The sequence below is a fragment of the Rutilus rutilus genome, assembly GCF_951802725.1.
Source record: "Rutilus rutilus genome assembly, chromosome: 16".
NCBI lineage: Eukaryota > Metazoa > Chordata > Actinopteri > Cypriniformes > Leuciscidae > Rutilus > Rutilus rutilus.
The window spans coordinates 2,418,903-2,443,804 of NC_140224.1; the positions used below are offsets into that span (position 1 = coordinate 2,418,903).

Sequence of the window (24,902 nt, forward strand, 5' to 3'; positions counted from 1 at the left end):
TATCATACAAGTAGTCCATACACTTTGTGCATTACATAAGTCACATGATTACTTTATGCGATGAACATATTATTTATTGAATTTTTGAAAATTAATGTTTTTGGCGGCAAATGGCTCCAGATTTATAGTCCGTTCGGCTTTGTCTATTTCAGAGCTTCGACAGATAAGACAGAAAATTTCATTTTTGCCCTTTTAACAATCTTTAACACAAATTTATTCGAATAAACCGTGGGTTTTGGAACTGAAATGTCATGCGGTGATGAATGCACGCACATTTGCATAACTCTTTTCTGTCGCCGCAGGAGCAGCGAGACCCTTCCGGCCCTCCGACATAAATCCTAATTCACACGTCTCCATCAGAGGGCTAAAAATATCTGCAGGAGAGTGGGAAAGTGGGGGAAAATGACTGGTTTTCTGTGCAGATTTGCCTCGAGCATCGCCAGCGTGCATTTCTGAGCCAGCACTGCGTTAGCTGGTGATTTCGATGCATTGATCAGTTCTTGACGTGCATCTTCTGACATGTCGTCTCCTTATGTTCTCTGTGCCGGTGGTTATGTAAGCAGTGTAACTCCTCGGGCTCGGTGGACCGGAGCCAGTGCCAGACCTCAGACTGACTCATTCTGGCACACGGGAGCTTCACTGAAGGCATGGTTTGTTTTCCTGATGCTCATATTTGAGGAGGACTCGAGAGGATCTGTCCTGCAATGCTGTGCTCCTTCATCACATCATATGGGATCAGGTTGACGTGAATATTGTGCGTTTGTGGACAGTAGTTAGTTTTCACACATGTCCGACCCACTTTCTTGGCTTTTTCAAGCAAAGAACCAGAGCGAAAAAAAGAGAATCTAGGATTCTCCCAAGTCAGGCCATGCATTTATTTCTGTATTGAAATATCTATGCAATCTGCATTATATAGTGTTAATGTTGCACAATTGATCAATTATGAAATAAAATCAATTTCAGCTATAAATCAGCTCTTCAACTCAGTTCAGTTCAATAACAGTGTCAATGTTGCAAAGTTAATCAATTATGAAACTAAATTAATTCAGCTCTACAGAAGACAATGGTGTCATTATTCATTTTAGATCAAGTTTTGTTCTTATCTGATAGTGTCAGTGCAGTATTATTGCTGAATATTTTAACTTTTAAAGGGGTGGTATAATGCCGTTTTCAGAAGATGTAATTCAAATAAGTCTCTGATGTTCCCAGAGTGTGTGTGTGAAGTTGTAGCTCAAAATCCCCACAGATATTTTTATATAGCGTGTTAAAGTTGTCATATTTTGAGGGTGAGCAAAAACGCACCATTTTTGTGTGTGTCCCTTTAAATGCAAATGAGCTGCGGCTCCCGGGACAGGGGGCGGAGCTTCCAGAGCTTGTGTTCTTTTACCTCACACACACATGCACTGAAAATTTCAAAAACGTTCAGCCTTTTATGTTCAAACCGGAGTCAGACAATGATGGAGAGACTCGAGAAGAAGTGACAACATGTAGAAGCAACAGGACATTTCTGAATGGTTAGTTGATAATCTATAAATCGTGTTCAGGGGGCGGGGTTTATGTAAATTCTAGGGTTGGTGATGTCACTAACCCGGGAGGAATGTGGTGTAGTCTCTACCAGCCGTTTGTTGTAGTCCTTAAAAAGTGATTTCTTTAAAAGCAAATATCTCCCTTTGCTTTGAGCTTTGAGCGCTGTAACTTTGCAGATGTTGTTTATGCTCAAACAGCAACATTACACACTAACTACAGTTAGAAAAGTCAAATCATAATCAACCACCCCTTTAAACTATTGAGTGGCCCTTTATGAAATAGGTTTGGCTTAAAATCTCCTCACTAATTACTCCATCACTTTACTCTAGGAAACGTTCTTGCTCGGCACATTCCTACTTTTTGCCCCTTTTTGTGTGCGAACTGCATCAGTCGTTCGGTGAGCCTGACGTCTGAGATTAATAACAGTTGATCGCTATATAACTGATCGCTTGTTACTCTGTTTTCTCCTCAAATAAACACAGGCTTGATGGAGTGCTCTATTTAATGCTATTAGTCACCTCAGGTCAGAGGTCAAGCCGATCACAAACGCCATTGGCCGCGGCTCATTTAAGAGCATTCATGTGAGTAGTGAAGTCAATCATGCATCTGTGATATGAAACATTAGCCGCGGGTCTGCTTGACCCAATCTCACCCTGTTTATTTGACACAATAAGTCGGTCGGACTCATCAGATGCCGATGGTTGTGTAAACATCATCTGCTGTCCCCTGGAGCAATCCGGCCCTGTTCGCTTCAGTTTCTGCACTTCTGGAAATGAAAAACAATGTTGCATGTTAAAGGACAAAAATGATCTATCTATCAATCTGTCCGTTTGTCCGTCCGTATATACGTTGGGGCGGTCAAGTGATTTAACATTTTTACATGATAGAATTAATCGAATTAATCACAAATTACGCACACATCAAATTTGGCTGAGAAATTACCCCCAAAAGATAATTTTAAGTCATTATTGTATTAAATGAGAAAAGCATCAAATAGACATTACAAAAAGATAAAAAATAAATACATTTTATTTGTTTCAACACAGAATTTATTACACATTTAGGCTTCAACAGCTTATGTGGGCGAGTAAATTATGGCAGAATTTGAATTTTTGGGTGGACTATACCTTTAATAGGTTTTTTAGTTTTTTTATTAATATGGAAATATGAAATTATTATTATTTTAATGAAATTATGCTCTAAATAAGAAAGTCATCGAGTTCAAACGGTTTTGAACGGTTTTTGAAACGGTTCAAAAAGTAAATGACTCTTTATGAATGAGTCATTGAATCATTGGTTCACCGGATTGATTCGCTCAAAACTTGGATTCATTCAGAAACGAAGTGCAGTAAATATTACTGTATGGGGAATATTTTTATTGGCAAAATTGAGCAAAAGCAGACAATATTGTGTCAAAAATCAATATTAACTTCTTATTTATTGAATTGTTGAAAAAAAAAATCAATATCACATTTGCACTTATGCTATTCAGGACAAAAACAGCACTGGTGTGATATTGCGCTCGTTACTCGTGATATTGCTTAACTCTATCGTGATATGAATATGAGACAAAAACTCATACAGGGGCATTTTTGCCCTGATATCTTGAATTTTAGGGCCATATAACTGCATTCTACAGGCTCCATGTTCATCACCAGTCAACTTGATCAAATGTAAGATGATCAACATCTGATATGTGCGTGTTAAATGCATTATAAATGTTAACATTATACAAAAATGTTATCATTATTAAATGAAAGTTATCATTTTTATTTAATGCATTTTATAATTAATGTTAATTTATATAATTGATTATATTACCACATTGCACATATTGATCTTCTGCAGAAAGTGAACAAAAGATCTTGACAGAGCAGCAGCACAAAACATGATTGGACACTACAATCCTGTTTGTTTTATTCTCAGGCGCATGAATTTACATATTTACATAATTGTCAGGACATTGTTGCTGTGTGGGGCTTGATCCCATAATTGTCTCTATCTATTATTATTTCTGTCTTTTGAATGCCACCTTTTCAAATCGGTGCTGAACAACATTGCAGTGCCCAGTGTGTCTGCCAAGACCCTTAGCCAGCGCTTTCAACCAGATGCTGTAATACTGATGATTCACAAACCAGTGCCTGAATATATTTGCATGAAAATGCCACCATGGAGGCATATAAAAGTGAGCTTTTGTGTTTTTTTTTTTTTAATAACTGCTGTATGATTTGCTTTGAGGCCAGATTTCCTCTTTTTCTGGATTTGAACAAGACGTCCATCAGGGCTCAGTTGCACTCGCTCACACAGTGACTCTAAATTGCTCCGCTATACACATTTAGAACGAAATTGTCTTCATTCTCTCCCTGTTGCGAGCTGATAGCATTTACTTCGTGTTGAGGAGTCCATCAAAAAGCTTTTTTTGAAATGACACATGACGTGCTCTTGAGATGTGGCTGGTTTTTGGAGTAGTTTGTCAGGCACTACTTTGATTTTTGTTCCCTTATGACCATCTTAATGTGGAAAGGTCAGGCAGGTCAATGGGAAAGACACATATTGCAGCGATATTTAACACGCTGTGTCCGATATAATATGATGTCAGTAAGATTAGGGAAGATTAATCCTTTTAATTCCTTTCATTTCCTCTTGATTTTCTCATATGTGACCCTGGATCACGTCACCAGTCACGAGTCGCACTGGTTTATCTGTGGCAATAGCCGACAATACATTGTATGGGTCAAAATTATCGATTTTTCTTTTATGCCAAAAATCATTAGGATATTAAGTAAAGATCATGTTCCATGAAGATATTTTGTAAATTTCCTACCGTAAATATATAAAACATGTATTTGTGTGAGTGAATGCGGCACAATCGTGAACATAAATGGACAACTTTAAAGGAGATTTTCTCAATGTTTCGATTTTTTTTTACACCCTCAGATTCCAGATTTTCAATAGTTGCATCTCAGCCAAATATTGTCCTATCCTAACAAACCACACATCAATGGAAAGCTTATTTATTCAACTGTGTTTAAATCTCAATAAAAAAAAAAAGACCTATGTGACTGGTTTCGAGGTCCAGGGTCACATATCTTATCTCAGCACATTTATTAAATGCTTTTATTAGTCTTGAGTTTAGTTTTGAGATGAAATGATTTTAAATTAAATGATAGATATTAAATAAATATTTTTTTTTTTGAGATAGATAGATAGATAGATAGATAGATAGATAGATAGATAGATAGATACATTGATAGATAGATAGATAGATAGATAGATAGATTGATAGATTGATAGATACATTGATAGATACACTGATTGATAGATAGATTGATACATTGATACATTGATACATTGATAGATTGATAGATTGATAGATTGATACATTGATAGATAGATAGATAGATAGATAGATAGATAGATAGATACATTGATACATTGATACATTGATAGATTTATACATTGATTGATTGATTGATTGATTGATTGATTGATTGATTGATTGATACATTGATACATTGATAGATAGTGTCAGAATAATAACCAGAGGATTCAAGTGCAAGTAAAATAGATGTTTATTAACAAGATGATCAGATGCAGGTAGAGCGAAGATGAGTAGTATTCCAGAATGAAGGCACTTGGCAGCACAGGGACGCTGAGGACGAACCCGATCTCTCTGGTGACGATGACGATGAAGATGATGATGGCAGTCCGGGGAAAACGGAGATGAGTTGGAGAATGGAGACCAGGAAGTAGACGTCGTGAATAACAAGAGTGCAGGAAACGAACGACACACGGGAACTGGAGACAGGCAGGAACACACGGGAACATCCAAAACGCTCTGACAAAGACAAGGTGACAACAGAGAGACTAAATAGAGATCGCTAATCATCTGCAGCTGGCGCGCTGATCAGACACGGCTGGTGTGCTGATCAGCGGTAGTGGTCACACGCACACACACACACACACAAGACGAAAAAAGGAGACAGCGAATTCTCCTTTAAACCGTGATAGATAGATAGATAGATAGATAGATAGATAGATAGATAGATAGATAGATAGATAGATAGATAGATAGATAGATAGATAGATAGATTGATTGATTGATTGATTGATTGATGCATCTTACATGTATTTTTTATTTCTATCGGAATTACCTGACCCTATAGTTCCTCATTCCCTTGTTTTTGTTTTTTTCTTCAATTTTGTGTTATAACAATTGCTTCCATTTATTTCCTATAATAAATGATGATGCCTCTAATATATCTGTACATGTTCTCTAAATATGTAACAATTTAAAAGGCAATGCAAACTGTTCTTAAAATAGACATCTTCCTCCATATTCTATATTTCCCCGCAGCGTTTAATTAATTCTCCACGAGTGATGAAAAAGAAATGGCTGTTTGTACGCGATGTTATATAATTTCAATCACGGACGTCTGAAGGTGGATTTGCTGTTTTCTTTTTGCACACTTCACTGGCTTCAGGATCAGTCTCAGACTTTGAATAATGAACGACTTGTAAGAGGAGGAGTATAATTATTGCAGATTGTTCAGACTGCCAATATGAGAGCCCTTTTCATGCGGTGTATCATTGATCAGCGACTTCAAACTGCATTCAGCCGGTCTAGCTCTGAGACTGTTATCTTGAAAACGAGATGTTGAATCTTATATTTATTCCATTTCTCCTCAGTCAAATGCAGTGGGTCTCTGAGAGAGGGCTTGCAGGAACGGGTTTTATTGGGTCAGAGTGTGGGTCTCGAGCCTTACAGCCACGACATGTTCTCTCCACAGGTGGTCGAGCGAGAGCGGGTTGGTGTAGGAGTGTGTCCTAGATCTGAAGTGGTGGTCATGGTCAAATTTCAGTTTCAATTTCAATTTCAAAACACTTTATTTGCCCCCAAGGGGCAATTAACGACGCCACGTAGAGTCACGCAATCAGTATACATAAAAACATCATGCATTAAATAAATAACACAACGTGCGCGGATTACAATGCATTATAACGGATACCTAAAAAACAAGTCCATACCATATATAAGAATGAATAAATATGTAAGATAGATAGATATTTTTATAATCAGCATTGAAAGCATCTTCGCATTTCATGTGTCACTCAAAGTTGCTGTCTTTGTGTAGATTCGAGGACTGACATCTGGGTCAAATATCTCCATGGTCACCAAATCCATTAACTCTCTCCAAATCTGAGAAATGTGGGGTGCTCCATTAAATGAGGGTGGACTCAAAAGTAGATGGTGAAATAGATTTATAAGGATGAAAGGAAGGTTGGGAAGAGATGGACAGCATATCCAATTTGAGAATGGAAATTTGATATGGCGAGTTTGACATTTTTAGAGAAGTCTTGAAAGAGAAGATGGCTGGGATGATAATACTGGGAGATCTTGAAGATCTGGTTAATATCTTTCTCTATTCAGTATGTTCTCCTCCGCCTCTCGGTTCATAATTCACCCCGTGTCTGATGATACCTACGGTCTTATGCCTACTTTAGGACACCATGATGGTGTCAAAATAATGAATAGACACTTCAGGTGAGCTTTCTTTTTCTAAGTCATTGCTTATAAATTAAGGCGAATCTCACAGGATTTGTCAAGAACATTATTTTTGATTTTGGGATGAAATTTGAGCTATTTTGTGGGGATTCGCCCATTAATGTAATGGGGGTCCTAATGTCAAATTGGAATTCTGAAAATGTTTTTGGATTTAGTTTAAGAAAATGCTTAAGAAACATTTAAAGCCCTGTGGTGAAAATCCAGCTTTTAATGTTGTTTATACTGTAAGTCTATGTGGTGTTTTTGATATGCTTTAAGACAAAGCATGTGTAAGTTCATAAGTCGACAGCATTGCTGAGTATTTCCTCCTTAAAACTGCAGTGAACCAAAGACAGTCTCAAAAACACGCTTTGAAATCGCTGGTGTTTCTGACGTCACAAACTACCTTGTAACCAATCAGATCAACGTGTGATCGTCAACCAGTGGATCTCTGAGCTGAGTGAGTGAGTGGAGGCAGGGCTCATTTGCATATTCATAGATCCGCCTAGGGTGTCGAGTTACATTCAAGCTATTTTAAGGCATGGAGAGAATTTTTTCAAGGAAAAACTTTAAATATGTCATTTTGGTGATCAAAGATGAGTTTTAAGGGATTAAATGATTGATTACAAGATTGTGAAATGATGGACATAATGAGCTCATTTGTGACATTCAAGCTAAAATGCTCTTTGGATTCTCAAATCATGCTGGATAACATGATCATCAGTAAGATTGTTATGCTAATAACAGTATTTTTTTTTTTTTAGATTGAGAAATAAATAAAATGAGGAATTGAAAATAGAAGCATTGTCACTGGTTGTCTCAGACAATGGTGGCACCTTTACCTTTTATCTGTGGATGATCATGTCTAATAGATATATAATATCTAATAATAAGAACTGATAAGAAAGTAAATGTGTACCTTGAAATGCAATGTAAGTCGCTTTGGATAAAAGCGTCTGCCAAATGCATACATGTAAATGTAAATGTAATTGATATTCTGAGCACCAGTAATGATCCATACCAATTTAAAATCCATCTCCATTTGTTGGATCCCTCTCTTTGAACCTCGCATAAATCTCACACTAATCTGAGCTCATATGCCTGTGCACATCTGCCATTGTTCAGGGAGTCCAGCTGTGGAGTCTTACTAATCAAGCAGATCTCATTACGCTCTCGTAATGAATGAGGCTTTGATCTGATTGGAGCAAGACATTGTGACGAGCCAATCTGAATGTGCATGACATGTTCCTGTAAACAGTTGATCATTGGTCCACTGGTGCTTTTTGTTCTGTAAAAGGCATGAACAGCACTAGTTTCATGTTCACAAAGTGTAACTTCTGACTCTTCTAATCTTTTTCTTCAGCAGATCCGCAAGAGCTTGAGAGATCTCAGTTCGCACACATGCACTTCGCCACCCTGCTCTTTCAATCACTGACAGCATCCAGCTGTCTCTAAGCTTGATTTCTTCACACCAGAGTGAGAATATAGATTTGATGTGAATAGATAGTGATGTGGTCCCTTTGCTGTGGAAAAAAAAGAAAGAAGTTTTTCCCTGCAACCAACCCAAATTAAAAAGCAAAAAAGCAACAGCCTTTTTCTTCACTGACTCACTCATAGGGCCCTATCTTACACCCGGTGCAATGCAAGTGTTTTTTGCTAGTTTCAGCCCGACACCGTTTTCATTTGTGCGCCCATGTGCTGCTGGTCTGAGAACCAGTGTGTGTTCTGGCGCATTGTTGGCGCGTTGCTATTATGAGGAACTGAAATAGACTGAGACATTGACCAACTGAAACCTGGTCTAAAGTCAATGGCGCAATATTTTTTTTGTTCTTTAATGAGCGTGTTAGTAATGTGTGCCTATAGGTGGGTCCACAACGCGCGTACACTCTGCTTATTAAACACACAGGGATGCACAACAGCACACAAACATGCCAAATATTTAAAATAAAAGGATTACAATGTAAAAGATTATTATTGTGTACATAAAGATATGGTGGAATCCGGCTTGTCCCGTAGGCGTAGATGATCTGCTTGCGCACTTTGACCTCACACACGAGCAGATCCGTTTGCGCTCTGGAGACGGCTTCGGTCTTTCCACTATCAAATTCCGTCATGTGAATAGCGAATTCTGCCATGTCGCGAGCGCAACTGGCATTTAAAAAGGGAATGGGAGATGAGACTCTGATTGGTTTAACGTACGTAAATCCCCAAACACACCCATTACTCATTATGAGAATAGTGACAACCCTTTTAGACCTTGCACCGGGAGCACCGACCATTTATCCCTATCCCCATTAATACCCCCATCATTAAACTAGCAAAAGTGGATTCGGACACGCCCTAAGTGAACTTGCGCCATGCACTTTAAACCATGCATTTGGATAGTTAAAATAGGGCCCATAGGCTACGTACAGACGGTCAGTCCAAATCTGATTATTTTTGTATCCGATTGGAATCTGATCTAAAATGATTGACGTCCACGGTGTATCGCAGCTGTTCAGATCTGATTTGTGCGTCCATGCTGCTCTTTTGTTTTCTGGAATATCTGCATTGGTTTTTATGGCAATGACGTTGCAATGGTTGGCATATGCCAACAACGACAACAACCGCAACATGGAGGGGTTTGCAATACTGATGTTGTCTTATTTACAGCATGACAATGTGTAGCCACCACTGTTGGGGAAAGTAACTTATTATTAGTAACTTATACATTAAAATATTGCGTTACTCTCAAAAAAAGGAGCTAATTGTGTTACTTTTTATGAAAGTAATGTGTTACATTACTTTTTCGTTACTTTTTCACACCTGGGCTGGGCTTGCTTGTTTTTTTTTTATTAACAACAAAAAAGTTCTATTTTTTTGCAAGCGTTAAGGCTCTTTGAGCCCAAAGTGATATGAATAAGCCTCAGGCTGATGGAAATGCATATTTACTCCTGTACAGTAGAGGTACACACAGTACACACAAACATTTCAGATGCTGTTATTCTGGATTAAACAACAACAGGATACAGGAGAAAGAAGTTCAACACTCTTATTTCTAAATCTAAAGTAATTTTTGATTATTAGTATGGTTGAATTAGATCATTGAAGGTCAGCAGCAAAGACATTTGGTTAAAGGTGCAGTGTGTGATTTTTAGCGGCATCTAGTGGTGAGATTTGCGAATTGTAACCGGTCAATAATTCGCGGCCTTTCCTTGAAATTTCAAACTCGAATGAGAGGCTACGGTGGCCGACGTAGGAAGCCGCGTCTTTTTCTGCTGCTTCTCATTCAAGTTAGTGATGAAACGCGTCTGTAGCGCTGTCTGTTCGCTGTCGGCTACGGTAGAAACATGACGTCACGATATGGCGACCTTCATAGAAGGGGTGGCCGCCGTTATGTACATATAAATGACTCATTCTAAGGTAATAAAAACATAACGGTTCATTAAGTAAGGTCTTTATACACCACTGAAAACATAGTTATGGATCTTATATTGCATTTCTGTCAATAGATCCTCAGAAATATCACACATTGCACCTTTAATAAAGTGAGATTAAATGCATAAATTATATTTGTGTAATTTAATATAGTTAATTATAAAGGTTTTGTGTAAAATTCTGAGATTGCATTTTACCTTTTTTTTATTCATTTTGAGGAATACTGAATGTTTTCGTGCCAGTGAGATGAGTAAATGCATGTTCACATTTAGTCTAGAACTACAATAACCATCATGTTTTCACACAACACCTCCTCACTTTATTCACTTTATCTCTCTACATGGGAGAGCTGTCAGTCAATAAATGTGAAAAAGCAACTAGCGTTACTTATTTGAAAAAGTAACTTTGATATTTTGTTGTAAATTGAAAAAGTCATGCGTTACTTTAGTTACTTGAAAAAGTAATCTGATTACGTAACTCAAGTTACTTGTAATGAGTTTCCCTCAACACTGATAGCCACCGCGCTTGACTATTCTCCGCCGGTCTCAAAACATGTCTCCGTTACATATACGAAACATATCGTCCTTTTCTGCTCGTCTGGCACTTCGCAACAACACACCCTTGTTTCAGCAGCGACTTTCAGCATGTTTCCTATAACAATGTCTGACGTTTATGTTTTATGTGCGTGGAGAAAGTCACATAAACCGATCAGAGCAGTCAGACTGAAACGGATTTCCAGAAATGCGATTTGAATAGGATTTCAAACCACAAATGAATGTAGCTTGAAACGGATTTGTAAAAATCGCATTTGATGTGATTTTTTTTTTGCCGTTCACACTAGCTAAATCTGATTGGGTTTCAATCGGATATGCACAAAAATCGGATTTGGACTGAAAGTGTGAACGTAGCCATAAAGACAGCGGCTGCATCCGAAATCACGTACTCCCTTGAATAGGTAATTATTTTGAATAAGTAATTATTCTGCGAATAGTTCGATATGATATGATAAGGCATGGATTATTTTTTTCAAGGAAAAACATTTAAATATGTAATTTTGGTGATCAAAGGTGAGTTTAAAGGTGTAAAATGATTGACTACAGGGGGACTTTTAAGCTTTCAGACGCAGCCAAAGAGTCACTTGTTTTGTTCCAAAATGAATCTGTGGTTTTGAGTGAATCATTTGAGTGAATCATTGAATGACACACTCATAAACAGTCATTTTTTTGGTTCTTGAATAAATCAAATTTTTTTTTTTTTAAGATAATTTGAATAAATGATTCAATGACTTGTTCTTGAAGACATCGTTTCGTTCCTGGTGGAATCAGGGCTTTTAAACGAATTGGTTGAATGAATGAAACAATGAATCACTCATAAAGAGTGTCGCCACCTACTGGTGTTTCAATATACAGTAACTTGCAGCATGCAATGACTTTCAGCTAGTGTGCGTGTTTGAGGTCAGTCCTCCTCAAGTTCACTCAGGCTAATTAACCATCAACATGTTCCAATAACATTTGACAACCACAAATTGTCCTAATACTTTTGGGGCTTTTTTTTTTTTTTAATGATATGATGCCTTTTAAGGAGAACAATGAACCAAAGGGTCAATAACAAGGGTGTTTATTGGCCCGGTGGGAACGGCCGGTGCGTGTCATCTGGTGTATAGAGGACTGATGATAAGAGCGGTCCGTGATGATATATCCCTGTGTGTCCTACCTCCATAAATTCTGCTAACGGCTTGCTCATTTGGATTGATTTTGTGCGTCAGCGCTCGTAACTTACCCACAAACAAAGGACAGATGATGGCAAACATGATGCATTTCTTGCACACTGCCACCCATGCAGAGACACGCTGTCTGTGATTAAACTGAGCAATCATTTTGTCACAATGCGTGTTCTAGTAAAATACTTGACATTCAGCTTCTATGAGTTTCTCACTGTGGGTTTCATAAGTATCAGTCGATACGATATTGAACGTCGAGAGGAAAATGTGACATGCTAAGAAAACAGAGGACACTCCTTGCATATGTTATTTCAATGATAAAGTATGATTTGTTTGAGAACATGGTGTGCATTTCATTTGGCAATGCAGTCGTAATGTAATAAACGGTCTGAGATTGTGAGGACATTAGATAAGAGCAAGCATAAAATTGCAGGTGTATAATCAGACTCTCATGTCTCACATACATATACACACTTGAGTGTTATAGATCTCAGACCACAGTTTGAAGAATTAAAGTATGCTATTTTAAAGGTTCCTCGTCTTGTTTTGGCATCTCCTACAATAGGTTTAAAAAAAAACCACTTTTAATTTTTTCATAATATACACTCACTCACTCGTGCACAAACACACACTCACTCTCGCACACTCACTCACTCTCACTCAATCACTCACTCAGTCGTGCACACTTACTCTCGCTCACTCACTCACACACACACACACGCGCGCGCACACACACACGTGCACACACACACACGCACACTCTCGCTTACGCACGCACGCACACACTCACTCTTGATGGAACCGGTCGTGGAGGACCGGAAAAAAAATTAACCATGCTAGTCTTTTTATGGTGATGTCGTGAAGCATCGCAGACGCGGGTCGGTTGTCGTCCACTATGACACACTATAAGAGATGAGACGTTGAATCTTGCGTCCTGACGCCCGTTGTCGTTTACGAATCCCCACGACACCCTACGTCAAATGGATCGTGTCAAAATCGGGCTAAAATCGTGTAATCTGAACCAGACATTAAACACCAAACAGATGTTCTCGTTCAGCCAATGAAGAGCATAGACTGGCATTATGCAAATTAGTAACAAACGTGAGACTGAATCACTGACGACTCGTTTCAGGCGGTTCAGGCACAACCAGTTATATTACACTACATGAAAGGTCATATCCCCAAAAGCATAACAGGGGCACTTTAAAACGAAGATTTATGAAACCCAGATTGGATTTTTGTGACATTTAGTCCACGTATTTTAGCTCTAGTATAAACAAGTCTAACTCTCTTGAAAGTGTTAAGAAGACTTCGTGACATGCTTCAGCTGAGAACCTGCCATGATTTATTTATTGAAATGAATAACCCCAAAACACTCTCACACTCTTTTCTCTTATTTAGATGATCGTTTGGTCTTTTAGTGCACAGACTGATGATCTCATCTGTAGCAAAAACAGTGTAATGGTACCTTGTTTTGCTCCTTTGTGCCCTTCATCTGTGTGTGTATATGTGTGTCTCTGTGTGTGTGTGAGAGCGTGTGTGAACGTGTGTGTGAGCGGGTGTATGTGTAAGCGTGTATGTGTGAGCATTTATGTGTGTGTGGATGAGCGTGTGTGTGACAGTATGTGGATGAGTGAGTGAGTGAGTGAGTGAGTGTGTGTGTGTGTGTGTGTGTGAGTGTGAGCGCGCGTGTGTGTGCATGTGTGTGACTGTGTGGATAAGTGTGCGTGTGCGTGTGCGCGTGTGTGTGTGTGTGAGCGCGCGCGTGTGTGTGTGCGTGTGTGTGCGTGTGTGTGTGTGTGAACGTGTATATGTGTGTGTGTTGTTTGAGGGTCCAGGCTGATGAGATGTTGTCGATCTTGTCTCAGAAGTGTGTGAGGTTAATAACTTGCACATTGGCGATTCTCAAAGACACTCATCAGTGTTTACAGGTGTGTTTCATCATGAACGAGGAGCAGAGATGTTCAGGTCACACACTTTCTGCTCGGCTAAGACTGTGATGATATTTCTGAAGTTCTCTCTGCATATTAAACTAACATAGAAGAAAACATGAATAAATGACACGCTTCACCATCAACTTCTGATGATAACCAATGCTACTATGTGAATATATCGTTACATTTCATTATGTATGAACATATTATTCATTTGTTTCTGAATTCTTGCTCAAACGCCACTGGTCAAACACTCACACACTGCAGATCATATACACTGAGGTGAATGATTTTGTGTGTGTTTGATTGATGATGCGTATGATGATGCACTGCATACGTCAGTCAGAAGTAGTTGAAGCACATCATCGTATATTTTTAACTATATCAAAATAGTTATGATTTGTTCCGTCTCTGGCGCACAGAATGCTCTCGTGGTTTGATTATAGAGATTATCTATGGAGGGCATTATCGAGGGCTCTTTGGTCCTTGCTTTCAGTGAATCTCCGATATTCTTTCTCCTGTGGTCGTGACATTGGCATTTCCTTCATATTTAATTTTAGAGATGAGAGGCTTTTGGCTTTCCTGAAAGAGCTGTTATTGATTTCTTTATCAAACGCAAGATGATGTGAGCGTCTTCAGGCCGGCAGAGCCTTTCAGTGAGAGTCACAATTCGTTCATTCATTCATTCATTCATTCATTCATTCATTCATTCATTCATTCATTCATTCATTCATTCATTCATTCATTCATTCATTCGCTCATTCGCTCATTCGCTCATTCATCCATTCATTCATTCATTCATAAATTCCATCCATTAATTCATCCGTTCATTCGTTTATCCATTAATTCAGTCATTCATCCATCCATTCATCCATTCATTCATCACGTTCGTTCGTTCGTTCGTTCGTTCGTTCGTTCGTTCGTTCGTTCGTTCGTTCGTTCGTTCGTTCGTTCGTTCGTTCGTTCGTTCATTCATTCATTCATTCATTTGAATGCAATATTTACCAGTGTATAAAGTAAATATATGAATATTATCTGTACATCTGATGTTGTTGACCCATATTGACAGGATAAATGCATAGATAATTGAGATAATGGAAAGCGGGAGATTGCACATAAAAAAAAGGTATATATTTATAACATTAAATAGTAATAATAACAGTTCATAATAATAATAATAATAATAATAATAATAACAATAATGTATGAATGGTGTATAATAACAGTGTATGCACTTTATTTTGTCATTACGTAATTAAAGCTGTGACGGTCGAGTGTCCAAGTCCACATTTGGAAAAACTGATGCTTTTGTGTGATTTTGACTCTTACCCATAAAGAGCAAATAATCAATATAAGACACAGCGTCTCCCTCCGCTCTAGTGGAAGATACGCATGTGCAGTTTCAGAGCAGAAGTGTTGTTTTGTCTGCAGTTATGCTCATATCTGCTCATAATTTGACTCCAGCATGGTTTCCCACACAGGGGAGCACGGGCACAACCTAACACATTTAGGTTTTAGCTCAATTATTAAACAGATATTTAAGTTAGATTCATCTTTTTTTTTTTCTTTTTTTTTTTACACAAGCAACATACACATCTCTGCTACAAATGAACACTACATTTTTTTTCTAGGATCTGCCATTTTCATACAGTTGCACTGAAAGTGACAGAAGTACAAATGTGACAACTTACCCCATATGCGGGGTTAACTGTAACAGACAGAGGGTTAGTTGTAACACTTGTGTGTAACACACATAATTTAGTACTATTTTATCTGTGTAGTTTGATATTGTTTGTACATCTGTATAGATAGATATCCATACATCCATCCCTCATCCAAACATCCTTAATATGGATCAATATCATGGATAGAGATATAGTAAAGGGCTGCACAGTTTTGCAATAAATAAATGAATAAAATCATAAAATATTGTAATTGCAACTGAATTATGTTTGTGTGTGGCAGCTGCATGCACAATTATTATTATTATTTATAACAGTAATAATAATAAAAACAAGCTTTAAAATCACATTTTAAAGGATTTATTGCATGAAAACAGGCTATTTTTTTTAGAAATAAAAAGTGATCAATGCATAAGTTAACAAATGTGAAAAAAATCATACTTTGACATTTAAATTCCAACATTGTTTGTGAAAGTCCAACAAAGTTAAATGTGGCAAAATAAATATAGAAATAAATCCTCAAAGCTGAAAAGTTGTGTGTCTCCCTGTTCTCATGTCATTATCGCTGTACACTCGGCGGCTGTAACACTGTGCTACGACTGACCCCGCTGTGTAAAACACAGTTTAAGCCGAGCTAACAGTTGCTGATATGTTTTAGCCAACAAGACAGTGATTAAGGTCATATAAAGTGAGATTTGGTGACGCACACACACAACTCAGAAACCGGAAAAAAACATATGATGAAAAAATGTACTTGCATGGTGTCAAAACACTCTTCGTCCAGAATCTTTACGAAATCTTATCAAAACTTTCCACAAACCCGCGGGAGACCGAGAGAAAAAGAGCGGAAACACAACCTGACCCTGACTAACTGTGTGAAAGGTCCGTGTTACATTTAACCCCGCGTTAAACATCAGAAGATGACGTTATTAAAGTGCTCGCTTTGAGATGAGGTTTATTCAGTGAAGTCACATGAATACAGCAAAGATATAATACTTTAAATGGCCAGTTATTCGTACAGTGTGATTATATCATATTTAAATGCAGAGATATGGTGAACGTTCCTCAGTGTGTCATCCATTATTCAGCTCGGTCTCAGCCTGGCGGCTTGTATGGTTTTGTTTTGCGATGGATTTGTTGACTTCTTAATGCCACATCTCTCTCTGTGCCTTTACTTATTCAGAGCCAACGCAACAGCCCGAGGATCTTTATTAATGGCAGCTCTGAAATGGATGCCTGCAATTTCACTGCACTTCTGTTTTCAAAAGCTAATCTTTTTCAAAAGGAACAATAAATAAATAAATATATATATAGGTCGATATCTGTGACTTGAAACCCCATTGGCATTCCTGTGTTTGCGTAGGGATATATTTTCTTGGTTGACATCTTGACAAATCATGCCACTTTGCCTTAAAGCAAAAACACAGCGCAAGGCTTTTCAAAGGCACTGATGCAGCATGTCACATATTTTTATTTATTTATTATTAAAGATGATATCTCATTCAATAGTTCACACTTCAATGGCTTTTGGAATGTGTTTATATCTGTCCGTTTGATTGTTTGTTGCAGGGTATCGTGTCGGACCCTCACATGGCTCTGGCGCTGCCGGCTGATAAGAAGAAGAAGAAGAAGAGCTCTCTGGCTGGCCTGTGCGAGGAAGAGGAGGATGAGGAGGAGCAGATGTCCATCAGGATAGGTAGAGCAGGAGTTCACTCAGGCAAGCTCTTCTTCACGATCCCACTCTCTTCTCTCACGCGTTAGATGTGTGTCAGCTGTGTGATGGCTCTCTCCGGGCTCCTGTCGGCTTTCCTCGCGCTTCTGAATCACATTCCTGGATCTTTTTGTAATGGGCAAGCTCACTTTTCTAGGGTTTTCTCTGGGCTCTTCTGAGACTTTATTGTTTCTCTTGTGTCTCTTTAAATGAAGTGTGTGCTAAGAAGTGCTGGTGGTGGGTCTCCTTTCAAAAATTGCTTTTTGCCATGAATAGAGCACAGCAGGAACACACACTTATCTCAAGTGGTGCTTAATGCATTATTTATGGAAATATTACCATGCAACTTTTGAGGTTTACCACCATGAGAAGAGCATGCGGTGCTTTAGGTGATATTTATGCTAACAATAAAGACAGAAAAAATAAATATATATATTTTATATATTAAAATGCATGGAATAAAATTTATGGAATTTATATTTATATATATACACATACACACTACCGGTCAAAAGTTTTAGATCGGTAAGATTTTTTGTTTTTAAAAGAAGTCTCTTCTGCTCACCAAGGCTGCATTTATTTGATAAAAAAACAATAATAAAAAAAAAAAACAGTAATATTGTGAAATATTATGACAATTTAAAATGACTGTTTTCTATTTTAATATGTCTTAAAATGTAATTTACTCCTGTGATCAAAGCTGAATTTTCAGCATCATTACTCCAGTCTTCAGTGTCACATGATCCTTCACAAATCATTCTAATATGATGATTTGATCCTCAAGAAACATTTATGATTATTATCAATGTTGAAAACAGTTTTTTACATTTTTATTTCATGATGTTATGATGAATATACAGTTCAAAAGAACAGCATTTATCTGAAATCTAAAGCTTTTGTAGCATTAAACACTGCCGTTCAAAAGTTTGGGGTCAGTAAGAATTTTAATAAAAATTTTTGGGGGAAATAAATAAAATAAATCAATGCTTTTATTCATCAAGGATGAGTTAAACTGATCAAAGGTTACAGTAAAGACATTTATAATGTTAGAAAATATTCTATTTTAAATAAATGCTGTTCTTTTGACCTTTCTATTCATCAAAGGATTTTGAAAAAAAATTGTACACAACTGTTTTCAACATTGATAATAATAATGAATGTTTTTTGAGCATCAAATCTTCATATTAGAATGATTTCTGAAGGATCATGTGACACTGAAGACTGGAGTAATGATGCTGAAAATTCAGCTTTGATCACAGGAATAAATTACATTTTAAAATATATTAAAATAGAAAACAGTCATTTTAAATTGTCATAATATTTCACAATATTGCTTTTTTTATTATTTTTTTTAATATAGTTTTTTATCAAATAAACGCAGCCTTGGTGAGCAGAAGAGACTTCTTTTAAAAACATAAAAAATCTTACCGATCTAAAAATCTTGACCAGTAGTGTATAAAATGAATAGAATAAAACGTGCCAAAAAAAATGTATAAGGAAAAAAAATTATTCCGTTTTTGTTTTTCAGGGCTGATTTTATTATTTAAATCATTACAATAATTCAGAAAAAATCACTAAAGGGATTCATATTTGGCATATCTGGTGGCATTATTGCATAATATCGGACTTATATCAGCTTTTCTGAATATTCCATCATGCAGAAACTGAAATGGCTATTCTTCCTCACCCATTAAGCATTATAGCTTTTATGTGGTTCAAATGACTCATAAAACATGGGTTTTATTAACTCGCTGTGTTAGAGAGAACGTTGTTGCAAGCTGTACAGCTGTAACTCCTGAGGCAGAATCCATAGTCTAATTATCAGAGCTAAACGAGTGTGAAAATATGACATGCTGAACGAGTGGAACGTGCGGCTTCTGACTGACAGCTCCAGGCGCTCGGAGACATTATCAGCATCTGCAGACGTCCATCTCCACGCTCACAGAGAACTGCACGGTGAAGACATCATTAGATATATATGTAATAGAAAGCTTATTCAAGGAAATGGGTCAGTTTGGTGTAATTATCACATTTTTGCTACAGTTACGCTTATAATTTCATGATTGTATTCAGCTACTGCAATACACCATTTTCACACAGGATTAAAAATACTGGACTTTTGTGAATATCATGATTATCAGTAATTATTACCCACAGAGTGAAGTGAAAAAAATTACCTTGTGAGAATGCATTAATTTTTTTATTTATGTTTTTTTAATCTATCATAAAAGCAATACCAGAATAAACTACTTTATTTTTTTTATTACATAAATAAACTAATTAATAAATAAAAGTGCATGATGTATTTAAGTAACTTTATGATCAAACATCAAAACAATAAATTGTTTTATTTGAATAATGTAAATCATTAAATTAATTATGGTTACTTCAGTTAGTGAACAAGTTAATACATTTTTTATGTATTATTTATTTATTTATTTATTATCATGAAAGCGGTACTAGAATTTGTTTTCTTCAATAAATAAAAAAGTGAAATTATTTATTTATGAGTTCAAGCAGGCCTAACTGTATAAACAAACATCGATACAAATACTGCAAATAATAAATTGTTTTATTTTAATAATTTATTTCATTAAATAAATGATGGTTACTTAAGTGAGCAAGTTAATAATTAAAATGAATGTATTTATTTATTTATATTATTTATGTTTAAAATATTTTTTTTTATAAATGTTAATTTATAAGTAAATAAATTATATTAAATTATTTATTTTTTCATGATATAATGTTTAATCTGAATTTTTTTCCAATTATAACATCAATTCCAAATTAGCTTCAACTGAGTGTCAGATTATTTTGCAAATTGCTTTTATTAATTTTGTCAGATTTACTTTGATTATTATATTTATTGCTAGAAGAGGTTTTTCAAACAATATTTATATCAGGGTTACATAAATTGCAAACTCAAATAAAACGAATATAAAAGCAATCTGCTGATTTAATATTTAGTTTGATCAGTGCTAAACGTGAGTGAAGAGGCTTTGGAGAGCCGGTGAGTTCGCAGAGCTCCGCTGTAAAGTGAGCGAGGGAGGATCTCAGGTGTGTGTCGTGACTGGAGTCGGCTATCCAGCATGAAGTGAAGACTGATAGGAGGTTATTAATATCTGACCAGCGCCTGCAGCCATGACGTCTCTCAGCACATTACAGGCTGAGAGCGGTTTCTTCATCATCTGTTGGTGAAGACTGCCTTAATTCACCCGCAGCTTTGCACATATTCTGTGTTTGCACACATTCAGATAAAGGGTTTAAAAGGAAATGGTGTTTCTGACTATCTGTCATGTGCCGCTATTCTCAACTCTGTTTCTCTCTTGATGATTGATCTCCAAACACGAAGAAATCAGTTTCCGTGAAGCCTGTATATATGCAATTTATTATGAAGGTATTCGTAATGTCTCATAGCACATCATAACATGTTAAATATATTTGTTAATAAATGTAAATACGTTACTTAAGCAGTTTATTTGACACCTTTAACATTAGTATAAGGTGTTTACCTTAATAAGATTATTATTATTATTAGTATACCTCACTGATCTCATCGGTCAAGACAGGATTGAGCATTGAAATTAATGGACTATGTTTTGTTTCAATGATATATTTTTTGTATTTATAGGGGATTTCATGGTACTATATTACACTCACCTCTAAATTATGCACCATTAATTTCTACTGTATATAAATAAAGTACAAATTACATTAGAAAAACATATATTTAAGTTAAAATTGAGCTATAGGTGATTTAAACTCCAACGCAAGGAATCAGGGTGTGTGTTCCCTAAATTATTATACGAATATTTTCAGACATAATTACTTACTTTTCTTAGGTTTTTCATGTGGATATATATATTTAGACTTCTCAATGACTACTTTATCATTGCTGATTTGTTGATTGTACAAGGTTCAATATGTTTTATATTTTTCATTTTTCCAACTCAAAAAAGGCCATTTTTGACCAAGATCACAAATGTATCTATTTTTTAAAGACAATTTAGCTTTTTGTCCATGTTATTTTTTTTTTTTTTTTTTTTGAGTTTATAGCAAGTGCCACAAAAGTTTCTAACAATTTGAATGAAGTAAAATAGTGGAAAAAAATAAGATTAAAAATAAAAATACAAAATCGATCTAAATTGACCGAAGACCATAGGGTTAAAGATAATGCATAATATAGGAAGTTAATGTTGGTCAATTGCTTCAATATATTATTCAATAAATTATACTGTTTACCAAACAATAGGAAATAAATATAATGTATTATAACTGTGGTTAGAGTTATTTAAAACGCATTTTGAATCCATTAAGAATACCTTTAATAATGAGTTTTGTATAGAGGCTTCATACGCTGTATAATCATCAAACTGCTGATTATTGTGTGTTTTCCTCTTCGGGTGATTTTCCTCTCAGCCATCCCAGTGCACATCATCCATCAGACATGTCCAGAAGTGGAGAGAGGTGTGTGGTGTCGAAGTGAAGATGTCTGATTGCCATTTCTTACTCCGCATAAACTGTGCTGCTGTTTTTGTGAGTTCGGTGTTGGTTGTGTTGTGGCTGGTGTGTGTGTGTGTGTGTGTGTGTCGGTGCTGATGTGGTCTCTCTCTCAGCACTGCACTTGTCTTTTCCAGCACCAGACTCTGGTTCACTGACCTGAGATCAGTGTGAATCTGCAGGAGGAGCCTGAGAGCAGAACCGACACGCACAGAACAACGTGATCCCTTTGTGTCGTTTCATTTAATATTAAATCTTGGGGATAAAAGAAACATTTGGCCATCCTGAGTTTTAGACAAAAGGTTACAGTTATTTTTAAAAGAAATCTTGAATGACAAATGGATAAAGCAATATATATATATATATATATATATACAGTACCAGTCAAAAATTTGGAAACACTACTATTTTTAATGCTTTTGAAAGAAGTCTCTTATGCTCATCAAGCCTGCAGTTAAAAAAAAAATATTTTTATTATCATTATTAAAATTATGAAATATTATTACAATTTAAAATAATGGTTCTCTTTTTTAATATACTTTAAAATGTAATTTATTTTTGTGATGCAAAGCTGAATTTTCATCAGCAAGTACTCCAGTCTTTGGTGTCTTATGATCCTTCAGAAATCATTCTAATATGCTGATTTATGATCAATGTTGGAAACAGTTGTGCTGCTTAATATTTTTTTTATAACCTGAGATACTTTTTTCAGGATTATTTGATGAATAAAAAGTTAAAAAGAACTGTATTTATTTAGAATAGAAATCTTTTGTAACAATATACACTACCGTTCAAAAGTTTGGGAACAATAACTATTTTTTTTAAAGAAATTAGTACTTTAATTCAACAAGAATGCGTTAAATTGATAAAAGGTGATGGTAACGATTTATATTGTTAGAAATGTTTTTATTTTGAATAAATGCTGTTTTTATGAATAAATGCTGTTAACGTTTTACTCATCAATGAATCCTGAAAAAAGTATTCCAAAAAATATATTAAACAGCACAACTGTTTCCATCATTGATAATAACTGAGTATCAAATCATCATATTAGAATGATTTCTGAAGGATCATAAGACACCAAAGACTGGAGTACTTGCTGATGAAAATTCAGCTTTGCATCACAAAAATAAATTACATTTTAAAGTATATTAAAAAAGAGAACCATTATTTTAAATTGTAATAATATTTCATAATGTTACTGTTTTTTTTTTTTTTTTTTTTTTTTTAACTGCAGGCTTGATGAGCATAAGAGACTTCTTGCAAAAGCATTAAAAATAGTAGTGTTTCCAAACTTTTGACTGGTACTGTATATATATAAAAAAATACTACATTTGTTTTTTAAAGATAAATGTTTATTTATTTAAGTTTTGATAAATTGATTCTTCATTTGTTTCAACACAAATCAGGAGTTAAAATTATTTTCTCATAGCTTTATTGGCTTATAATACCTACATTTTTAAATGAATTAACCCTACGGAGTCTTTCAGAATCAAAGAGGCTGTTATTGAATATTGCAGATGTTAAAAGCTAAAACGAAGCTGACAGTAAACCTCTTCTTTCCAGGTGCGAAGAGTGTGTTTACACGCGGCTGAAGTCTTAAAGGCTTAGCAGCCGAAAACAGTCATAAAATAATTATGGAAAATGAAAATACGACTGTTGAGTTATTTACTATGTAACTGGCAAAATCAAAGTCCTTCTCTATTTGCTCCACGGGAAAATCTGATGTTTGTTGTCGCGGCCCGCCTGAAGTTCTGTGTTCGCACGTCTTGTTCTCCCCGCGTCGGTGTTTATAAAGTGCTGGGAATATATGCAGTTTATTCTCTTATTGTGTTCTGTGAGAGATTCCCCCTGAGGCTCGTCTCGTTATGTGAGAATTTGAAGGTGAAGATGGAGGTGGAGAAACACAACAGGCCTGAATAGACGGGCATTATCTGTGGTTCTCTCCGGCTCAGTGTCTTCCATTACGGAGGGTTTTCAGCAGCGTTCGGGATGGAGATATGAAGAGCTGCTCGTGCTGAGCCGAGAGTAACTTGGCCGCCTTCACCACGTGTACATTTTTCACATTGCACTAACAGCAGGCCTTCAGTAAACACACAGTAAACAAACAGTGTCATCATGATTGCCTCAAGGTAAGAGATCTTGGCTAATGCATATAGCATTTGGCAAATGGAGCAAGAAAAGCAATAGGCATATATATATATGTGAACTTTGTAAATCTGGAATCTGAGGGTGCAAACACATCGAAACATTTGAGAAAATCGCCTTTAAAGTTGTTCATTTATGTTCACGATTGTGCCGCATTCACTCACAAATATACATGTTTTATATATTTACGGTAGGAAATTTATAAAATATCTTCATGGAACATGATCTTTACTTAATATCCTCATGATTTTTGGCATAAAAGAAAAATCGAAAATTTTGACCCTTACAATGTATTGTTATATAATATACAAATAGTTTACCTGTCAAACATATCTTAACTATTACAGTAAATAACTCCAGTCAAAAACCTAAAATCCGATTGGTTGGATACAAAAAAACAAAAAAAAATATTGTCCTACTTTGGCAGTCACGGTAAAAAAATAAAAAATAAAATAAATTAAATGCTTCATAGTTCATAGATTCATGCTTCAACAATTATTCAGAATATTATTGCAAAAAAACTAAATATGATTGTTCTTCGTGTGCTTGACCTGGAACAGTTTACCTGTCAAATATAGTCTTAACTATTACAGTAAATAACTGTAAATAAAAATACAGTAAATAACTGTTTAAAAAAAAAAAACACACTCTTAAGGTGATGATACACAGGGCAACTTTTTGAGCAATGTTGAGGGGCAATCTTGCCGAGCGATTG

General features: G+C 36.0%; 1 protein-coding gene across 2 annotated transcripts in view; it reads left to right on the forward strand.

The window, feature by feature from the left end:
• slc39a11 (solute carrier family 39, member 11) overlaps positions 1 to 24,902 on the forward strand; it is a 142,693-nt gene that overhangs the window by 51,371 nt on the left and 66,420 nt on the right. Inside the window, exon 5 of one of the 2 annotated variants that reach the window (XM_084434994.1) lies at positions 17,395 to 17,542. In XM_084434994.1, the coding sequence (XP_084291120.1) occupies positions 17,395 to 17,542 (148 nt within the window). The remainder of the gene's footprint in view (positions 1 to 17,394; positions 17,543 to 24,902) is intronic. The other variant, XM_084434995.1, reaches the window with a different exon arrangement.